Here is a 16641-nt window from a genome sequence, read left to right as displayed (position 1 = left end):
TATTATTTTCTGTTTGACAATTTTCAAACTTAAATTATTTAATATTGACCGATAAGTATCACTCGCAAAAGAAAACTGAAAATGGATTTTGTAGGCTTAAGTCTCAATTTTAGATTATTATTGATTGCTTGTTATATTCTTTATAGTGGCCACGTGTTATTATTAGGTCTGTACTTATATTTTACTATTTATTCTTATAAATTGACTTTGCCCTGTATAAATAAATAAATATGGTTGCTACATTGAAAAGACCCGGATGTTATTTGCCGTTAAACCTACATTAACGTAAGCCATAGGCGTAGTTCAGGGTGTTTCCCTTTTGTAGATTTAATATTTTATCAAATGGAAAAGTAACATGCAGTCGTAACGTAATATTTTCGTAGAGTTCATTGTTCATTTCCTGTGATTCATGCCGGTTTTGCGATAGTATAGAGTTAAATTTAAAAATATAATTATATAGATAATACTGCAACAATAAATTATTTGTGTATAGTATCCAGTAGAAATGGCCAAGCTCACTGTTTTAATATTAGGAGGTAAGAGTTCCTTTAGGGCCCCTCTCAGTTATCACGTTTTTTATTTATTTTTTCCAAATTGTGCAGAAAAGAAAACACTTTATTTTATCTCATAATTATTATTTATTTTAAAGTAATGATTAATAGAAAATACTTTAGTAATAATCTTTCTGGGTTTAAGTTATATCCCTTTTATTAGGTCACAAATAGTGAGATCAAAAATGGTTAAGAACGGATTTGATTAAAAAGTTTATATTTTTATATTAATTTTTATTGGTTTATAATATAACTTGGTAAAAATAATAATAATAAGTCTATTTCACATAAACCTAAGAATTAAATCTTCATAAGTGCCATATTTATTCATAATTCTGATAATACCATTAAAGTTTAATTTATAAAATATAAAGATAATAATAATGCTCAGAAAATGCAACCTAATTAATTAAATTAAATTAAAACAACAAATAATGAAAGAAAATGTTATATATTACCAAATGGTTGCATACCGGTTTATTATAGAGTGAGCAGTTTTATTTCCATTTGTACCTACTCATATTTTAGTTATGTTCAAGTCAGTCATAGTGTAGATATTAGTTTGGCATTTAGTCTTAAAATGTGAGTGATACCGCTAAAATTAAAGTTTCTGGCAAGAGTTTAATATTAGGTCATCTAGTATTTTTTTTTATTATTAAAAGGTCTAATGGATATTTAGACTTGCATAGAGAATTGCTATTTGAACTATAGATATGTGAGAATTTTTCTAATATTTGGAAGAGTTCCTGTTATATTTTTATGTCTATTATTATGTATCTATGTATTTTCTACTTTATATTATGTCTTTTCATTGTATTATCTCAAACATATTATTATACCTGCTCATAAAAGTTGTCTGATATCGAAAACTTCACTAAATAGTTGATTTATTGAACATAATTTAGTTTTTTGTAAATTATTTAAGTATCCACTTTTCAAGAAAACTTTCCTAAATTCTGCCCCCACACTATAGTATATTAATATAGCATTATAATTCTGCTATAAAAATCATAATAAAATCACAGTAGCACAATGACATAAATAGTTCAACTAATAGTGAAAAAGAACATTTATATAGATCAGAATAATTTTCAAACTATGATTATTTAGATCAATAATAACTTGAGCTGCATATAAGAGGCTACATCAATAAATGTTTCAATGAATAAGTATTTTTGAAATCTAGAAAATGACATGTTATATGTTTTACTCTAAATGTGTAGCTTTTGCCTCTCTACACTCTCTTGACATAGATAGAAGATATGATACAAGAAACAGTCTTGACTGCTATGTATGTCTCATTGGTACATGTATGCCCATTGATAGGCAATCTATTTAAAGCATTCTAGTTTTGTGTAAAATTGTGCTTATTAAAATATGTATCATGAATTTGAATACCAAGTTTCTGCTCCGGCTCAAGAATATCCCTACATCTTGATCCCACACATACTTCAAAATAAACTTGACAACTACAGCAGATAGTTTTTACATGGTACTTAAAAGTAGAAAATCCAGTACAAAAGACAATCATATTTAACAGAAGCCATTGGCTTTTTTCTACTAAACATTTTCAAAATTTAATTCTGTAATTCAACACTAAATAATGTCTTATCTGTCATGTGTATGAATATACATAATAATTCTGAAATACTCTAAAGCAGCTATTGAATTGCACACGTAGATATTTCCTGTCTAGATACTGCAGAGAATCTAACATTAGTATAGTATGTATAAGCTTTATTCATAAGTTAATTCTTGTTTGCTCTAAAGAGATAAAGAATATCAGACTCAACCTTGAAGACTATAATCTAAATAAATTTTTCCTTAAATTATTTGTTTTGGACTCCCTAATAATTTTTTGAATTTTATTACCATTTTCTTTTCAATAATTCTCAAACATGCCTATTAAGCTTTAGCATAAAATTTTTTTCTGAAAGATAGCAGTAGGGAGGTATGGGTCAGTTACTTTGAATATAGATTAACACATGCAAGCTTACATTTTACAAAGAAGAATAATCTAATAACATATATACACTACATAGACTATTTTGGTCATTTGAACATATATTGACTAGATTTTTTGATACATAACTTAGCATAGAAAATAGGTCTGGATAATCACTTTTTAACCACAGCATTAAACAGGTTTTAAATATTTGATGTGTGTGTTTTGTGATGTGGTTTTTTTTTAATTGGATAAAACCTTGGTTGGGCAAAAGATGTAATCTTTATGTTTTACATATTATCAGTGGCGGCTCGTGGGTCAATCTTCAGGGGGGTCATTTTGGTTTGAAAACTTATAGTTTACTCTAATAAAAAAAAAAATCAAACTATTGATTTTTTAAAAGTATTTGAAAGATCTTTTAGCATATTTATAGTATAGGAATATTTATATAATAAATTTTATATTTATTAAAATGAAACTTATCTTAAATATTTTAATATTTTAAGTCAATTCTCCTATCCTTTAGTTCTGCAAAATAGTCTGTGACCTTCTCATTGAAATTTGGAATGCTTTTGACAAGCGTTTTCTCGATGCTCAACATAGACAAGGCACTAATTCTAGATTGTCCCATCGTATTACGCAGGAATGTTTTTACTCTTTTTAAAGTAGAAAAAACATCTCTCACTTTCCACTGTTGTCATAGGGAGTGTGCACAAAATAATTAATAATTTTACTGCTTCAGGAAATGTTTCAGACAAATTCATTTTAATAAAAAGCTGAAGTATGGCTACTGCACCGGCACTATTGCGAAAATCCTCACGACAATATATGACTGACTTCAAGTTCCGATTTTAGTTTGGAAATATTTACTTTAGGATAATGAGCCTTCACCATATTTAAAATATTTTGCGGAAAGTTGATAGTGTATGCTTCAAATTTCTCTGTGTAGAATAACTGTGAAATCATGAGATGATCATTGAAACCAAACCTGTGATTTATTTCAGATATAATAATATCACAAATTTCCAGTGCAGTTCGTCGCTTTGGATCCTCTGTAGCTGTAGTACTTTTTCTTTTTTTTTGCTGTTGATGTGTTCGGTTCTTCTGATTCCATTATTTGGATATTGTTATTAAAAGACAGTATATAATTTTTGACAGATATGACATTAATATCTCGCATTTGCAATTGTTTAAACAATAAATCAACATGGGGCATTATTTTCTCGAAAACATTTAACCAAAATAAAAAAAACTCATCTTCCAAATGTCTTTTTAAACCAGTTGCTTGATTTATATTGTTACCATCTTCATCAATTATTTCCTCTAAGCAAGATTTTAAATCATCTTTATAAGTGTATACAATTTCAACACATTTTGTATTGAAAGCCCATCGAGTGGGTGCAGTTTTAGGTAGCCTTACTTTAACCACTCTATCCAGTACCATCGTACGTTTTGGACCGAAAAAGGACGAAAATGCATGTAAATTTGCGAAAAATATTTTTATCGGTTTATGTTGACTCGCCGCTGTTTGTACTTCTCCCAGTTTATCGCTCAGACTGATGCACTATCGTAACTTTGGGCAATCAATTTTTCAGGTGCTTCATTAATTTTTAATAATTGAAGTTCTTCCAATATTACATTAGTTAAATGTTGTACCTGGAGGGTTAACAAATTTCCAAAATCTTTCATGTACAATACCAGACAATCATCTGCGTTTTATTGGAGCTGTCTGTGGTCTCATCTACTTGAATTGCCACAAAATTTGTCTGGCCAATCTCCTTAATTATATGAGTATGTAGGTACAAAGGCTAACATTGATTCTAAAATATCGTTTTGAATTGTTCTTGATGTTCCTTTAAATACTGTACTTTTTTCAATATTTTCTTCAAACATTAAACCCAGTTCAGAAACAAAATCGATAAGGCCCAGAAAAATTCCAGGATTATTGGAGCTACATCATGACCGCGCAATGCAATTTCGAAACTCCGCAAAATTTTACACAGACGATTTAGTTTGTTTAAAATACAGTAACTAACTAAAACAAAACATTCATCCAGTCGGGCTGTCGACTACGTTAGCGATATAGAACTGAAAGGTAACTCTCACTCCCGCTCACGAAATGCGAATCTGCCCTCTTTGTTCTATTTTACATGCATTTCTCCATAAGCCATGAGAACTATATAGGGACAATTTAAAATACGGCCCAGCCACGGGCTTGTGTGATGAGCGCGAGGCGCGACGTTAGTAATATATTTATTATTTGTTTTGCCAATGCAGACTGCTTAGAGAATTTTATAATTCACAGTGAAGTTTTAGATAAAAGATATTTTTAATAAAATTGGTATTTTTATGAGATTATTTTAGGGGGGTCATTGACCAATTGACCCTAAGAAGGAGCCGCCATTGCATATTATACCAGCCCTTTTTGAAAATATATGTTAATTTTGACTCACACACATATAATAATATTTTGTTTTTCAGGTTGTGGTTTCATTGGACGAAACCTGGTAACATACTTACTAAATAATGACTTGGTTAATTCTATTGTAGTAGTGGATAAAGTACCACCCCAAGTAGCTTGGTTAAATAAAATCCATTCAGAGAGCTTTAAAAATAAACTGGTACAATTTAAGAGTGCTAATCTTATAAATAAAGGTAAGGCATTTGATGTAATAAAGACAGACAAATTAATTGATGTGAATTTGAAAGGATAATGGTCTAAATATAATAATAAAGAAATTATTTTATTTATTTCCAAAAATCTAGCTTTAAAAAACTAAACATGATAACCTATTTGTATATTATTGTATTGACCCACTTATATTTAAAATACAAGTGCTGAGAAAAAATTATATATATAATTTCCAAACTTTTGTCTTCTGACTCACTACTCTTTAGTTAAATTTTATTGACAATATAGAATAATTGAAATATTTCACTCAGAGTCTTGTAAAAACGCGTTTAGTCTTTCTGATGGCTCTACATGGGATCTCGTAGTAAATTGTGCTGGTGAAACGAAACCTGGCCAGACTGATCCAGTGTATCAAGAAGGAATCCTTAAACTCAGTATAAATTGTGCAAAACAGGCTGCTCTTATGGTAATTAGGAATAATTTAAAGCATACAGAGCCTTTTGTTAATTTTTTCAAAATTTTAGAATGTTGGAAGGTATATTGAACTATCTTCAGGCAACATGAATTCTTATGATAAGGTTCCTCATAAAGAATCAGACCCATTGGAGCCTTGGGGATTTATTGCTAAATGGAAAAAAGAGGTTATACTTTTCTTTTTTTTTTTGAGCAATTTTTTAAACTTGACTTCTTTATTATAATTAATAGGTAGAAGCTCAACTAAGTGAAATTCCAAACTTAAAATACACAGTTTTGCGTCTTCCTCTAGTGTATGGCCTAGGAGATAAACATTATATCACGCCTCGCATTTTAGCGGCAGCTATTTACAAAGAACTTAAAAAAACAATGAAACTTTTATGGAATGAAGATCTAAAGGTGAATACCGTTCATGTTGAAGACGTTTGCAGGGCTATTTTGTTTCTTTATGAAAAAGAAGAAGCTATAGGCCAGGTGAGCACAAATTCCCCTCCATAATCATACCTACATAGATTTATTCTTTCTTTTATATAGATATATAATTTGGTGGATGATGCAGATACCACACAAGGATCCATTTCAAACCTTCTTGCTGATATTTTTAATGTAGACGTTTCTTATTATGGCAAAATGGTCTCTTCAGTGATTGACTTGGAGAGTGCCACTGAAGAAGCTAATGATCAACATTTGGTAAGAAAATGTCAAAAGGGGTTTTAAAGCTCTTAAGAATCTTGTAAAAACGTGTTTCTATATCTTTTAAGGTTCCTTGGGCAGAAGCTTGTCGGCGAGACGCCATCGAAAATACTCCCCTATCACCACACATGAACTCTATTTTGCTCCAGTACAAACATTTGTATTTAGATGATAGTAAACTGAAAAATTTGGGCTTTAGTTTAAATGTGCCTAAACCCACAATCGAAAAATTAAAGGAAATCGTGGATGATTACGTTGAAATGAAGGTTTTTCCACCATCATTGGCTTTTTAGTTGCATATAATGATATAAGGTAAGAAATTTAAATAAAGCCAATCAAAGAGCAATCAGTTATAGCCTAAACCGTTGGAATCATTCCGTCTAGGTGCAGAATTTTGATTTTATGTAAGAACATGTTATAATGATATATTTATCGTTGCCTTACAGAAGTCGTATTAATATTTTTTTGAAAAATTCATATATTCTGTAATACAAAGTTTATACTTGTAGGTTAAGAATATTAAATTTTAGTCTTAAAATAAATGTTTGCAATGTGTGCCCAGCCCTTTTAAAGTGTCTTATATATAAAATGTCAATATTATATAAAAATTGTTTTGTATATTTTTATTAGTAAAATAAATATTGAATTTCTTTTATATTGTATTAAAAAAAAGCAAATGTTATCTGAAATATTTTTATCAAATATTTTTATGTTTTAGTTTTTAAGATTATAATGCTTTGTTTTCTGAATAGTGAAATTTAATATTTACAAAATTACATTCCAATGTGAAATTTGTGATTTACTTTATATAACCTTAATTATTGTGATGCTATTTTTTACATGTAGTAAATGATTTACTATATAAACAATTCATTAATGATTATTATTATTATTGTGTGTAAACTCATTTTTTGCTTATATAAGAAGTTTTTTACGCAAGGAAATAATAGTTGTAGATTTTTTAAAAAAATTATAGTAATAGTTATTATAAAATATGCTCAATTTTATTATGTACTTAAGTTGTTAAAATATTGCTGATGTTGAAATTGTATGAGATGTTTGTATATTTCTTCATTTATGAAGAAGCATCTTGAATTATCATGTGTGTTTTTTTACCAGTTCCTATGTTTTCAGCACATACACAATGTTGCTTTTTAAGCAAGGCCTTTGACTGTGTAGACAATTGAATTCTCATAAACATGCTTAAATGTTACAGATTCCGGTCATTATCAGAATGTTGTGACATAAGCAAAGGGAGAAATAAAAATATTGGAGCAAATTACCATAAATTTCTCCAGGGTGAAGTACCATTATGCAAAGCAAAATAATAGACGAAGGGTCCTGTTTACTTCACAATCTTTGTTTCAAGAATCCCGACGCGTTTCGGTTGTTAAACCATTGTCAAGGGAAAAATTATATTATTACAAAATGTCCATAAAAAGGTCAAAAAAAAACGGCACACACATAACAGACGAAACGCGTCGGGATTCTTGAAATAAAGATTGTGAAGTAAACAGGACCCTTCGTCTATTATTTTGCTTTGGAGTAAAGATTAAGTTTTGGGTCTCATACTTTTTCTGTTGAAACGACAGTGTCTGTAGGTGATAATGCACTGGGGAATTGTCTCAATATAGCTCTGGCTTAATTCTAATGGCTCTGATTTAATTCGAATAGACTTATCCAAAATACTTACATCCAGGATGGATTTTTTTCAATGGGGGAGCTTAATGAACATGATGAAAATATGAAGATAAGCATTGTAAAATTTCTTGGGGTTTCTATACTCTCACGAGATGTGTTGGAATAAATACATAAATGTGTTGGCTTCACGGTTAACAATTGCATTTTTTCTTCACGGAAACCTGGTAACTATGGTGTCTCAATGGGTTTTAATAACTGCCTATTTTGTAACTTTTTATGCACATTGTCGTTACGGATTTAGGCAGAAGTGCGGAGTCACCTTCAGGAGTTTCGGCATATTTACATTTCCCATCTTTATATATCTTTGAAAACATGCTCTCTGTTAGAAAAAAGTTCTTTTTTTGCTGCATGGATATTAATTTTATTGACTAAGATAAAATTCATCATTCACCTACAAATAAGGGCACACGCAGGAATGGGAATGCTTAAATATTATCTGCCAGGTTAAATATTTAATGTATTATGATTGAAATCTATTTTGGTTCTCAGGTACTGTAAAAATGATGTTCTTCCTAAATAATGAGCGACATGAATCACGAGCTTGAGCCCTGAAAATGCTCGCTTTTGCAGTATAAAAAAGATGCAGCCACTGGCATTATTCCAAAAGCAGAATGCTTTAAGGTAGTCGGAACTCAACAAGAGTAGAACGTATCGATGTTTCCACAGCCCCACCAAGCTATTCGCTCGCAACCCTAATAGGAAAATATCAGCTGGTTATTTTGCTATTACTGTCAAGATCAATTATAATTATGAGCCTCAAAATTACATAATTGATAATAAACTCCTCAAGTTTAGCAATTATGGACACCATTAAATATGCTATTAGGAAACTGCACAATCATGTTCCCAGTAATAGGAACATTGCTTAGGTTCACTTTAAAGCAGAAAACCTTCCTTTTAACGACCCGGACCTTATAACTATCCTTTCAATGATTTTAAATAGAGTGGATAAAAGATAGGTCTAAAGTCGGAGGGATTGCTCAGATTTTCATGGTTGTAAATGGGAACAATCTTGGCAGACTTCAGACAACCCGGAAATATACACACAATCCATGAAGTATTAATCGCATTCGCCGAAAGTCCATCTTTAAGTTCAATCAAGTCAGTAGGTAAGAAAAAGAAAAAAATGCAGAATGATATTTGACATGTAACTAGAGGCTGCTCTATATTACTACGCTACTGATGCTGATCAGAGGTTGTTTTAGAGTTTCAGCGATATTACAAAAGTAATAATTTAGTTCATCAATACCTCAGGTTGTATAACTTGTCGATAATTACTTTTATTGCGAATATTGTTTATTATCCTCCAACATTCCTTTGACCTCTTGAACCATTGTGCAAACGATTTAAATAATAAGTCTGTTTTGCGAGCCTATAATAAAAACGACGATAGAACGATAAGCAATAAAGTATTGATAAAAAACTGGAGAATCGGAATTTAAATTACTGGAGAACTAGTAAGCTAAAACCTACCCAACTTCAGATTAACAATAGGAAAGTTGAACCGTCCTGACATCAAACTCTGTGATTGGATCAGTCAGGCCATCAATATCCGATTTATTAATCACAGGCACTGTTTATATTCTCTAGAAGAGTTTATCAGTCATGATTTTAATATGTGGAATTTTTTTTTATATATTAAAATCATCAATCTGGCTATTTATTTTTATTTTATAGTATAGTACTTTTCTTATTTTATTTAAATCTGGAGACTACCCCCAGTAGTTGTTATGGTTGCTTCGCGATAAGGCAATATACATAAAAGATGATATAAGAGCTGATGTAGAGAGTTATAGGCCAATTTTTCTGCTATCGAACTTAAGCCGAGTATTTCTAGAATTAATTTTACCTTAGACTTCTTAAAAAAATAATATTCATGTAGAAACAGTGGTTTTAGAATAAAAAACATTTTATAACAGGTGTATACCAATCAGTGTGAGAATAGTCAAACAAAGACAAGGCAACCTGCTTAAATCCATCAAGGGCCTTTGACAGTGTAGATAACAAAATTAGAGCTTTATGCTCATGTAAATATATATTTATCTTTGGTCTGAAACAGCGTCTATTTGACAGCACTTCTTTAGATCATACTTTGATGACATTAGAAATGATAGGTACCCCCAGTAGTGCTCACAATGTCCTTGGTTTTTCTTGATGTTAAGTGTAAAAAAGGAATTTTCAAGTGATTAGGAATCTGGTTATTCCAAATAAACAGCTTAAGGTTGAACTAATGATGGGAGTACTCGGATACGGGAATCGAGTAGTATTCGATTCCTAAGAGAATCGAAAGTACTCGAGTACTTCAGTATGGAATCGATTCCGGTACTCTGAATTTCTATCTGTCTATTTGTCGGCACGCAGATAACAGATTCGGAGAAAACGTAAAAGGAGCTGAGCCTAATGTTTTTTTTTTTCAGTTAGAAAGACAATTTTAAAGTTGCACGTATTTAGTTATTTTAGTTTTGCTTATTATCTGCTTTTGCTTTTGAGACAGGAAAAAATAAATAACTGTGTTTTCCTATTAGATGAAGAGTTTAGTTATAAGGATAATTTGAATTCTCAATTTTTGTCTACCGATGAGATTTCTGGGTCCCATACTGATGAAAATATTGGTCACACATTAAAAAAAACTATTAAATGAATGGGGAATTATAGACAAAGTCGTTACCATTGTATCCGATAACGGAAAGTAACATAAAAAATGCAGTAAATGTACACTTGAAAAAACACAATCACCCTTATGTGGCACACACCTTAAACTTATGCGTTACCGACAGCATAAAAGAAAACGAGGATTTTTTCATTAATTTGCAGCAAATCTCGAACACTAGTTTCGTATTTTAAACACAGTGTACTAGCGACCGAAGAATTGAAAACGACACAGGTTCAAATGGGGGTTTCCAGTTCTTAAAATTAAGCAAGGTGGAATTCGACATTATTTATGTTAGAACGCCTTTTAGAGATTAAAGATGCATTGTCCGTAACATTATCCAGTTTGCCTCAAGCTCCACTTAGTTTAAACGCTATGGAATGGAGTATTGTTTGGGATTGTGTGCCAGTTCTCAAGCCTATTGAAATTATGACGTCAGTATTATCGGCTGAAAAAATATCCAACGATATCTATAATTATACCACTTATTATATAGAGGACTACAACACACTTTACAACATATAAATCCAACAACGGAGGTTGGCATAAAATTAAAACAGTCATTATTGGAGGTGATAGGAAGAAGGCTCCGCTCGAAAGGGACAAAATTGTAGCAAAAGCTACATTTTTAGATCCGATGTTCAAAGGTATAGGCTTTGGACTGGAAGAAAACGCTAAAAACGCTGAGTCTTGGGTATTAGAAGAAGTGAAACAAATCATTTTAAAAAATAGCATTGATTCTATGCCGGAACTTGAACCGAACTCTTTGCCACCGACATCAGATCCATCTAAAGATCTTTGGGCATTTTTTGATGACAAATTATTGAAAAAAAAATCAACTGTAACACCGACAACAACAGCAATGTTAAGTATAAGGCAACATTTTGCAACTCCCCAAATTTGGATAGAACAAAGTGCCCATTTCAGTTTTGGAGCCAAAATAAAACTATGTTTCCAGAACTGTACGAATTAGCCCAAAAATATTTAAGTATTCCTGGAACGTCTATTCCATCAGAAAGAATATTTTCTAAAGCATGACAAGTAACTAATGTTCGACGAAATCGCTTACTACCTAAAAATTTAAATCAGATTATTTTTTTGAATAGTTTTTATTTGCAGTAATTTTTTTGCTTTTCATTTTTGTTTTTACTTTAAATTTTAGAAATAATGTGTTTTTTTTTTAATAAATTTTCGTTTGTGTATTTTTTAAATTATATAAGTTATTTTATTCAATGACACAACTTATAAATATAATATAATAAGTTTTTTGTTTTTATTAGTTTAAGTTTTAAAAATGTGTGATATTTTATGTACCACAATATGTTATATGTTATAACAAAAAAAATGTCGGATTCAGTTTTTTTTAAATCATGCAAACTGATTTATTCAATAAAAATAAAAACAGTTATCCGGATCAGTACTCATTTAAGTTGTACTCAATTCCGTAATATTCGATTCCCTAAAGTATTTGATTCAGCCCATCACTAGGTTGAACGTAAGTAAAGCTCAAATAATTGACTTTTAAAATAAGGCCAAAATGAGAAAAGATGAATAAAATTGTATATAACTTCAATCTACATTTATGACATCTCTTAGTTAATAGAAAAAATTAAGTGGTGAGAAGGTAGTACAGTAAAATATGCATAATTTATGTTCTAATTCTGTTAACTGAGATTAAAGGAGTAAAACCAGCACATAAGAGTAGGTATTGAGTGCTGAGGTGTATTACAGTTTAAGAGATAAAAATAAGGTGTTACAGTGCTAATAAAACATTGGAATTTTTAGCAGATTGAATTTTGTTACTTTGAATCAAACTTGACAGTAATAATCAAAGATCTTTAAAAGTGATATGGATGTTTCAAGTATTAAGTGTCTCTTTGAAAACATAATTAATGTCTGCACGATGGTATATTGAAAAAAACAATTGAGTTTTGGTCAAATGTTCTTCTATTTCATTTTTTACTATGGCTCTATACATTTTGTTTGTGTATATGTATATTTCTCAATTTTCTTATTGAAAATATACATATACAGAATAACATAAGTATTGGAAATCCCACTGTTGATAAAACTCACCCAGTAAAAAAATTTTAAAAATAATGCATTGTCATTATAGGCACTCATTGATGTAAACTTTTTGCTTATCTATGGCCTAAAGGTTACACATTATGTTAAAATCTGGTTAAAAATAATAAAACCAGATATCTTTTCAATTTAATTACATTTATTCATGTAACAAAATATTGGGACTAAATTATCAAACACCACTGGAATGAAATTAACAACAGTAAATGTTAATGCTCCCTAAACCTAATTACAATTCAAAATTGAAATCATGGACTTTAAACTGACAACTGGTGAAAAGAATTGGTAGTAAGGGTCATATTTACCTATAGCTATTCTACAAATAAATCCCTTTTAATAATGTTTTAAAATAATTTAATTAGGCTGAGCCAAACCAATAACAGCACATGCCAATCTTCCACCAGCATTGCCAGTCATTTTGCTCAAATCATGACCTCCCTTTCCAAGATCATCGGGATCAGCGTGTACTACAATAGTACGGCCAAGAATGGAGTTGTCACCGCTCAAAGAAATGAGTTTATCAGAAATGTTGATCTTGGCTACACCATCAGCATTGGCTTCCACATTTCCCAAGTCTCCTACATGGCGTTCTGCATCATCAGGACCTCCATGATCCTTGTTCAATGGGTTAAAGTGAGCCCCAGCAGAAATGCATCCATTTGTGTTGTCTCCAAACTCATGAACATGGAAGCCATGTAGTCCCTGTTTTAGACCTTTGAGTTCGCCTTGAACGCGTACAGGACCGTCACCTTCCTATAATAAAATGAATTCAATGTAATGGGATACCGCAATTACCCGGTTTTCGAGCACATGGACATGGCGTATATATTATACTTACTTGGCTAAAGTAAACGGTTCCATTTACAGTTTCGCTTTTAAGAACTGCTACCGCTTTTACCATTTTTAATATTTGTATAAAAGTGGCACGGAATGCAATTTTAATTAAAACGTTGAAAGGACGAGCTAAAGGAAATTTTTACGGAGTAGAGTAGGATGATTCGTCAAAAGACTCTCACGAGATGTGTCATTTCCTAATCCAGTGGTGTAATGTTTGTTGTCTTCTTCGATTTCCACGAGGTAAACAGAGATGTACATATGTTAATATGTTTTTCTATAAAGGAACATCTACGACTAATAAAGTCCTGCGTTGCCAAATCAAGCAGCTTTAATTATTTTATAGAACTACAATGTGCAAAGGAATGTTGTACAAGGGCAATCAGCAAATTATGAACTTTTCAAGCTTTCTGAAAAATTTATTTTATCCATACTTGTTTAATTTTGTTATGTCTGCAATAATGTTTAGAACAGTATGGCCTTTTACAGAAAAGAAATTTGATTGGTATTTTTTTTTTTAATATTAAGTCCTTTGGTTATTATTTTGTTGGGTGGTTGTTATTTATACGAATTTCAATTTGATAAAATCTGCTCTCATCATTATAACTTGAATAAGTCAATATTTGTGGCCCTTAGTCCTTCCTTTTACTCGTCTACTATGAAAAGGCATTCGACTCCATAAACCACCATGAGTTTCTTAAGGCTCTCGCATATACTGTCGTATAGACCATCGATACATTTCCACATTACGACACTATAAGCAAAAGTAAAAATACATGCGGAAACATAGATTGGTTCAAGATTGAAATGGGCGTCCGAGAAGGCGGCACAATTTCCCCCTAACTTTTCACAGCTCATATGTTTAAAAAATATTGTATTAGGCCATAAGCGCATAAACGTTAACGCCTTGAAAAGCTGAACCACCTACTTTTTGCCGACGATATAGTGCTAATTTCAGACCAACATGACAAGGTAAACTTCGCAGCTTCCCAAAAAATAGGTTTAAGAGTCAACATTGCCCAGTTAGTCCAATTATGACAAACTTAGTTTCTTAATGTCGCAAAATTGTCAGATAACAGATGGATGAAGAGAATTATAGAATGGCGTCCCAGAGACGATCGCCGACTCGATAGACGGACTATTTGAAGAGGATATCTTTAAACTGGATCCAAGGTGCCGCTGTTGCACTTAGAATTCTCGAACTAAATACAAGTAGGATCATATCTGATATTTTGTATTCTTAAAAAATTTATCAGAATTCGCTCCTTACATTCTTTCCAAAATCACATTTAATGTACCTGTCCATCAACTTAGAAATCATGAACATTTTTGTGTTGCATACCGAGTTTAATACCAAATGAGCCCATACATTACTAACCAACCGATCTACCAATCTATGACTATGAATATTTGGATTTCTTTCTATCAGAGTTAACATTTAAAATGGTACACGTAGGCTAAAGTTCGTAGAGTGATATTGCGCTATATGAGTGTTATAAGCGAATGGCGTGAATTAAATTTGAGATACTTAAATACTAAAGATTTACTTCCAGTAAGTAAGATCTACAGAATAATGTATGTGTAATATCAGGAACTTTGTTCCGTTTATATACTAAACTCCTTAACTAGATAAAATAAGTCTGTTTAATAAAGCTGGACTTTAAGACCGTATATTAGCATTTCCTAGTTCTTATTGAAGGGGTCCATTTTAGAAGTGGAGTGAACGGTTAATAAGGATGATGTTTTTTCATGTTTTTCATCGTTTTTAGTCAACAAACCTAGATCCAATGATGATGAGTTATCTCATCGAAATTCATCACTCTCAAAACAAAATTGTCATTTATTTTGTAAAGAAAAGACTTAATTTTTTCTAATTCATATTTCTTATTTTCTAGTTCTTTATTTTCTCTAAAACCTTTTCCTTTTATCGCTTATAAGCTACCACAAATTATCTATCCAATAAGCATTCTATTTTCCACATAATATTGTTTCTATGCCAACAACAGCTTTTCATGGTTATTTTAATTAAAATATCTCGTATGCAGTGTTGTACAGGGGACATTCACAAAAAGCAGAACAGGTTTTGAAAATACAACGCTGATGTGACAGAATTATTGGAAGGCTAAATTCAAATTCATTATTGAAAAATTGCTTTATTATATTAAAAAAAATACAATAATTAAGTGTAATTATAGATCTAACAAAATTAATATAGAACAAACAAAATATCAGACAAAGCCACAAAACATAACCAGTGAAATATAACATCGTACATTCCGAAGAAACATGTTATAACTCCAAAAAATATTTAAATTGAGATTTTTTTAAGTAAGTAAAAAAACAACAACCTATTATTTCCTTAGAAAACCGTAATAAATATATTTCACAAATCCTCGCTGGTTTTGTATTTTTTTATTTAAAAAAAATACAATCTGCTTCGACTTATTTAATTTTGGAATAATTGAAATTTTGTTTTGCTAACTCTTTTCATAGACTTTTCTTGAAGATATGCGACATATACGTAAAGAATGTCAGATGCCTTACTATTGTAATAAATCGCTCTCAAAACCATGTCGATTGAATGCTATAAAGTTTTTTATTGAAGTAGCCATTAATAAGTAGCCGACGGAATCTTCAAGAAAGCAGAATGGTCGTTTTCAAATCACATGGCAAATGATTTAACATTTGTCGACCCTTATACACCAGCGATCTTTGATTTTATAGTGGTTCTTGGAAAAAACAAAAGCAAATTTAGGGTTCAACAGAGCATCATGCTCGGTGGTAGGACTTTATGCCTGGCATGGTTTTAAACTAAAAAATTGAAGCTTCGAAAAAATAGATGTACGTATTAAAATTGGCTGATATAAAGATGGATCTACAAGATCCTCTGATGGCTTGCATTAACAATAATACTTTGAAAAGTATAGATAGAATATTAGCTTCATTAGCCGCACAGAAAGATGTGCTATGATATCATAATAATAGATACAAACACTAAAAAGTAAACCGTACCTGCCAGTTGCTGACCTTAATAAGAGAGATTTCTACTTAGTAATTATTTATAAATCATTCCTGA

General features: G+C 31.0%; 2 protein-coding genes across 2 annotated transcripts; one reads left to right on the top strand and one right to left on the bottom strand.

Moving 5' to 3' along the window:
• The first annotated feature begins 340 nt into the window (after positions 1–340).
• On the top strand, positions 341–6950 carry LOC126734461 (uncharacterized). The gene is made up of 7 exons (XM_050438104.1): positions 341–536; positions 4978–5151; positions 5440–5594; positions 5653–5769; positions 5834–6076; positions 6137–6292; positions 6364–6950. Exons 1-7 carry the CDS (start codon positions 506–508, stop codon positions 6586–6588), a joined length of 1101 nt encoding a protein of 366 aa, XP_050294061.1. The 5' UTR covers positions 341–505; the 3' UTR covers positions 6589–6950.
• Positions 6951–12850: 5900 nt separating this feature from the next.
• Positions 12851–13734, bottom strand: LOC126734319 (uncharacterized). The gene is made up of 2 exons (XM_050437893.1): positions 13570–13734; positions 12851–13484 (listed from the first exon to the last, which is right to left on the bottom strand). Exons 1-2 carry the CDS (start codon positions 13630–13632, stop codon positions 13086–13088), a joined length of 462 nt encoding a protein of 153 aa, XP_050293850.1. The 5' UTR covers positions 13633–13734; the 3' UTR covers positions 12851–13085.
• Positions 13735–16641: the final 2907 nt, after the last annotated feature.

The sequence above is a fragment of the Anthonomus grandis genome, chromosome 3 (genome assembly GCF_022605725.1).
Source record: "Anthonomus grandis grandis chromosome 3, icAntGran1.3, whole genome shotgun sequence".
Taxonomy (NCBI): Eukaryota; Metazoa; Arthropoda; class Insecta; order Coleoptera; family Curculionidae; genus Anthonomus; species Anthonomus grandis.
The sequence above is the reverse complement of the archived record's forward strand: the minus strand, read 5'-3'. Positions and strand labels throughout refer to the sequence as shown.

Excerpts from the sequence above, each read along its gene's own strand:
- LOC126734461 (XM_050438104.1), top strand. The coding sequence starts at position 506 with ATGGCCAAGCTCACTGTTTTAATATTAGGAG. Across the intron at positions 5,770-5,833 it reads TTGCTAAATGGAAAAAAGAG|GTAGAAGCTCAACTAAGTGA; the intron begins GTTATACTTTTC and ends TATAATTAATAG. Across the intron at positions 6,293-6,363 it reads AAGCTAATGATCAACATTTG|GTTCCTTGGGCAGAAGCTTG; the intron begins GTAAGAAAATGT and ends ATATCTTTTAAG.
- LOC126734319 (XM_050437893.1), bottom strand. The coding sequence starts at position 13,632 with ATGGTAAAAGCGGTAGCAGTTCTTAAAAGCGAAACTGTAAATGGAACC. Across the intron at positions 13,485-13,569 it reads GAACCGTTTACTTTAGCCAA|GAAGGTGACGGTCCTGTACG; the intron begins GTAAGTATAATA and ends ATTTTATTATAG.